General features: G+C 47.4%; 1 protein-coding gene across 1 annotated transcript; it reads right to left on the reverse strand.

Moving 5' to 3' along the window:
* Nucleotides 1–258: 258 nt before the first annotated feature.
* On the reverse strand, nt 259–1940 carry LOC127294194 (putative serpin-Z8). Its single transcript, XM_051323949.2, has one exon. The coding sequence runs from the start codon at nt 1855–1857 to the stop codon at nt 421–423; it is 1437 nt and encodes a 478-aa protein (XP_051179909.1). The 5' UTR covers nt 1858–1940; the 3' UTR covers nt 259–420.
* Nucleotides 1941–4677: the final 2737 nt, after the last annotated feature.

Consider the following 4677-nt stretch of genomic DNA (forward strand, 5'->3'; position numbering starts at 1 on the left):
TTGAAAGCAGTTTCCAAAGGTATATTTTTTTGTGATAAATAAATTATATACTTTTTAGTTAATTTTACGATTAATGTTTTGGGCTCAAATGTCGATGGAGGCTTATAATGTCTAACGAAGGTAGTACTAGCATATAATTTTTTTTTCTTGTAATTCCTTAACTTTTTTAAAAAAATCACAATGTGGTAGGATCAGGAACACATAACATAGAGTAGAATCGATGGCAGTTTGTAACCAGTCTGCACTATGCGCAACCAATTCAGATTCAGAAAATGTAATGGACGTCAATACTTCGGAATAATACAGTCCCAAATTGTACATAGCTATGCATATGCACATCTTGTGTCCAAATAAAATCAAACGGGAGCACATAAGTAGAAAATCGAAAATATCCTAAATATTGCCGTGCCCTATGGTGGTCTACTCTGTGGAGGGGTCGAGGACATGCCCGGCAAAGACGACGGCGCCGGTCTCCTCCTCCACAACGAAGTATGCGAACGGACGGTCAGCAACGAAATCAACAAGCGGTGGTGGCCGTGGCCGCCCTCCGCCCCCGCCCGGTGCACTAGCGATGGTGACAGCGGCAGCTTCGGTGCCTTCCTCATTCACCTCGATGACTGCCTTGTGGACGACATCGCTGAGGACCAGGGGAAGGCCGGAGCCGTCGTCCTCCGCCATGTCGCATAGCTCGTTGTTGGTTTCGTGGAACGGCAGCAGGAGGCCCAGCTTGCCGAGGACGCTAACGACGCTACCGTGGAAGGACAGCTTGAACCTAGGCAGCTGTAACTTGCCGACTAGGACCTCCTTGCGAGGCAGGTGCTGGTGCAGGAAGCCCGGGCTTGAAGCCATCGCGTCCAGGAGGCTTGGTAGGCCGTTGTCGGCGTCCGGGAGGAAGATGCACATGGAGAACTGCGTCAAACTCTTGTCCTTGGGCGGCGTTGATAGAGAGTTTCCAAATGCATTAGTGACGAGGCTGCAGAAGTCGTCATAGCGGGAAGGCGGAGTAGGATACGGCGGAGCAGGGTGGGGAAGGTTGGTGGAGTGTCTGGCAGGTCTGAAAGGAGCGGCGGCGCGGTGGAGGAAGGGACCCGGGTCGAACGGCGGGGACTCGTCCGCCATCTTGTACCGGAGCTTGAGCACCTTGAATCGGTGGTGCACGGCGATGTACTGAGGCTTCCAACTCCGCATGAAGGGCACGTCGACGGTGCCGGCGCCGCGGAGCCGGCGGAAGCGCCCCTTCTTCGTGTCACTCTTATCAAAGGGCTGGTCCCACTTGCCCTTGAAGTACACAGCGTTGCCGAGCAGGACGCGGGTAAGGAGCGGCTCCACCGATTCCGGGCGTAGCACTGACTTGATCAGGCCGTTCGTGACACGCTCCGCCCACGCGTTGATCAGCCGGACTGCTCCGTTGGCGTCGCTGCGGAAGTCGACGGTGGACGCCTCCGCCTTGTACGCGCCGTCGACCACGGCCTCGCGGAAGCCGGGCTTGAGTGGGCACGACCGGTCGCTCCACACGCCGCACGCGAACGCGACGAGCGGACCGCCGGAGCCGGACCGGTCTCGCAGCGCGTCACCCGCCGCACGGGCGACGTACTGGTCAAGTTCTTGGCGGGACCGTGCGCCAAGGACGCGGAGGATCTCGTCCAGGGTGGCGCCGCGGGCTCCGGCGGCAACGAGAGCGAGCGCGGTGTAGATGGACAGCGGCGAGAAGACCAGGTTGCTGTTTGCGTGCTCCTCCGCGAGGCGTAGCGCGAGGCCGGCGGAGAGCGCCGCCAGTCCCTGGCTGGAAGAGGATCCGCCGGCAGACTGCATGGCAGCCCCCGGCCCGAACTTCGGCGACCTTGCTCGGAAGGCCATGGCAGGTTCGTGATCTCCGGCGAAGAAAGCGCGCTGATTAAGTACTCTAGAATATATTCTGCTTTGAGGGCAGGTATATACTACACGCTGAAAACAACCCACGATCTCTACCGGTTTACGTCTCCAACTCTGGTTCACTAGGATTTTCTTTGTCCGGTAATTGTATTTGTATCCGATCCGTGTACAATTGATGGCCACAATTGAGCTCGCACTATTCGTGTACCCAAGGTTTTTTCTAGCTCATGATTTTATACCAGAGAGGGGCGGGATTTTTGGTTATCGCGAAATACCAAAAATCTAGGTGGTTTACTGTCTGAGTTAATTCAAACGAATTATGAATTCAAAATTTTCTGTTGCTATATGAAATAAATTTGATCCTGCATAATAGTACTCCTTCATCTACTCTCGCCAGCATGTGGCCGTGTAACTCTTCATCTACTCTCGCCAGCATGTGGGATCTGTTAGAACTCAGATTAGAGAGTAAAACTTGTGATCTATTGCTTGTGGGCAAAGCCCTATTTATACAGGAGTTTGGAACGCCTTGTACAGGCGCCTGTTACAAAGAGATGCCTCTTGGCATACGAGAAGGCGTCCGTACGGACACAGGCGTCCGTACGACGCTTTGGACATAATTAACACATGCCTAAACTAATGACAGTTGCTAATGACGGTTTGCTTCAAATCGGTTCCGTAGAGACGTATGTTGAATCTTAACACTCCCCCTTGTACAAAGCTGCTTCTCGTATGTCTTTATTCCTTGTATAGTCTTGAAAATATTGGTCTTGATCACAAGCATATGTTTTCTTGAATAACTCCCCCAAAAACCCTGTGGGAAAAATATGAGGAGAATAGTATTTGATATGTTGTGAAAACCCCTTTAAAACCCGGTGGGAAAAATAAGGAGAAAATGATACAACATATAATGATCATTGTCTCTTTGATAACTTATATGAGAAAACCTTAAAAGGATAAAACTCACTGTTAAGTTTAGATGACAATTAATATGTTTTGTATACATCCATTAAAAACCCCGGTGGGGAAAATAGGATATATGACATATATTCTTGTGTTGATATTACCTCATTAAAAACCTTGATGAGAACCATGAGAGTAAACTCATAAAGGGAAAAAGAGTGTAATATGATGTTTGAATGGGTTATAATTCAGAGAGATACTCCCCCTGATCCTTGCAAATCACGAAGTCGTCGCATGCCAATTCCACGAACATATTTTTCAAATGTTGAGGCTGGTAGAGACTTTGTGAATAGGTCAGCGAGATTATCGCATGATTTAACTTGCAAGATGTTTATATCCCCACTCTTTTGTAATTCATGAGGATAAAACAATTTAGGTGCAATATGTTTAGTGATATTGCTCTTTATGTAACCCGTTTGCATCTGAGCAACACAAGCAGCATTATCTTCGTAGATAATGGTTGGAGATTCGATAGAACCTTTACCACATGATTGTTGTATGTGGTTTATCATTCTGCGAAGCCACACACATTCACGTGATGCTTCATATAATGCGATTATTTCAGAATGATTGGTGGATGTAGCCACTAGGGTCTGTTTAGAAGACTTCCATGAGATGGCTGTCCCACCATGTAGGAACACAAAACCGGTTTGTGATCTGGCATTATGGGGGTCGGATAAGTAGCCAGCATCGGTATACCCAATCATCTCAATGTCCAAATTTTTCTGAAATTGAAAGAATAGGCCAAGATTCTTTGTGCCTTGGAGATATCGAAAGATATTCTTGACTCCCGTCCAATGGCGTTTGGTGGGAGCTGCGCTATGTCTAGCTAGTAAATTTACTGCAAAAGCAATGTCAGGCCTGGTGCAATTTGCGAGATACATGAGCGCTCCAACAAAGACTGAGATATGGGACTTCTGATCCCAATATCTCTTCTCCTTCATCCCTTGGTCTAAATTGATCTTTCTCTACGTCTAGAGATCGAACAACCATGGGAGTTTTGGATGGATAGGATTTGTCCATATTGAATTTCTCCAATATTTTCTGGATATAGGCGGTTTGGTGAACCAAAATACCTGAGGGAAGGTGCTTGAGTTGTAATCCCAAGCAAAATTTGGTTTTACCCAAATCCTTCATTTCAAATTCCGTCTTTAGGTGATTGCGTGCTTCATCAATATCTTGTGTGTTACCAATGATGTTCAAGTCATCGACATACACCGAAATAATGCAAAATCCGGTCTCGGACTTTTTGATGAAAACACATGGACAATCATCATTATTGGAGTATCCCCTTTTCAAAAGGAACTCACTAAGTCGGTTGTACCACATGCGTCCCGACTGTTTTAAGCCGTACAAAGACTTATTTAGTTTTACACAATATACGTTGCGTTTTGCATTCGGATTCGGGACTGAAACTCCATCAGGAACTTTCATGTATATGTCCGAATCAAGTGAGCCGTAAAGGTAAGCGGTCACCACGTCCATCAACTGCATAGATAGACGATTTTGTACTGCCATTGAAATAAGATATCGGAAAGTAATACCACTCATTACTGGAGAATATGTTTCATTGAAATCAATGCCTGGTCTCTGCGTGAAACCTTGGGCTACAAGCCTTGCTTTATATCTCACCACCTCATTGTTCTCGTTCCTCTTACGGACGAAAACCCATTTGAATCCCACAGGGAAAACTCTGGGAGGTGTAGGTATTGCTTCACTGAATACCTTTCTTTTATTGAGCGAGGCTAATTCAACTTGGATTGCATCCTTCCATTTAGGCCAGTCGGAGCGTTTCTCACACTCTGCCATGGTCTTTGGATCATGATCATTTAGAAGGTTGTTTGC

The sequence above is a fragment of the Lolium perenne genome, chromosome 4 (genome assembly GCF_019359855.2).
Source record: "Lolium perenne isolate Kyuss_39 chromosome 4, Kyuss_2.0, whole genome shotgun sequence".
Classification (NCBI taxonomy): Eukaryota; Viridiplantae; Streptophyta; class Magnoliopsida; order Poales; family Poaceae; genus Lolium; species Lolium perenne.

What these genes read in the sequence shown, in the direction of transcription:
- LOC127294194 (XM_051323949.2), bottom strand. Translation starts at nt 1,857, where the DNA reads ATGGCCTTCCGAGCAAGGTCGCCGAAGTTCGGGCCGGGGGCTGCCATG.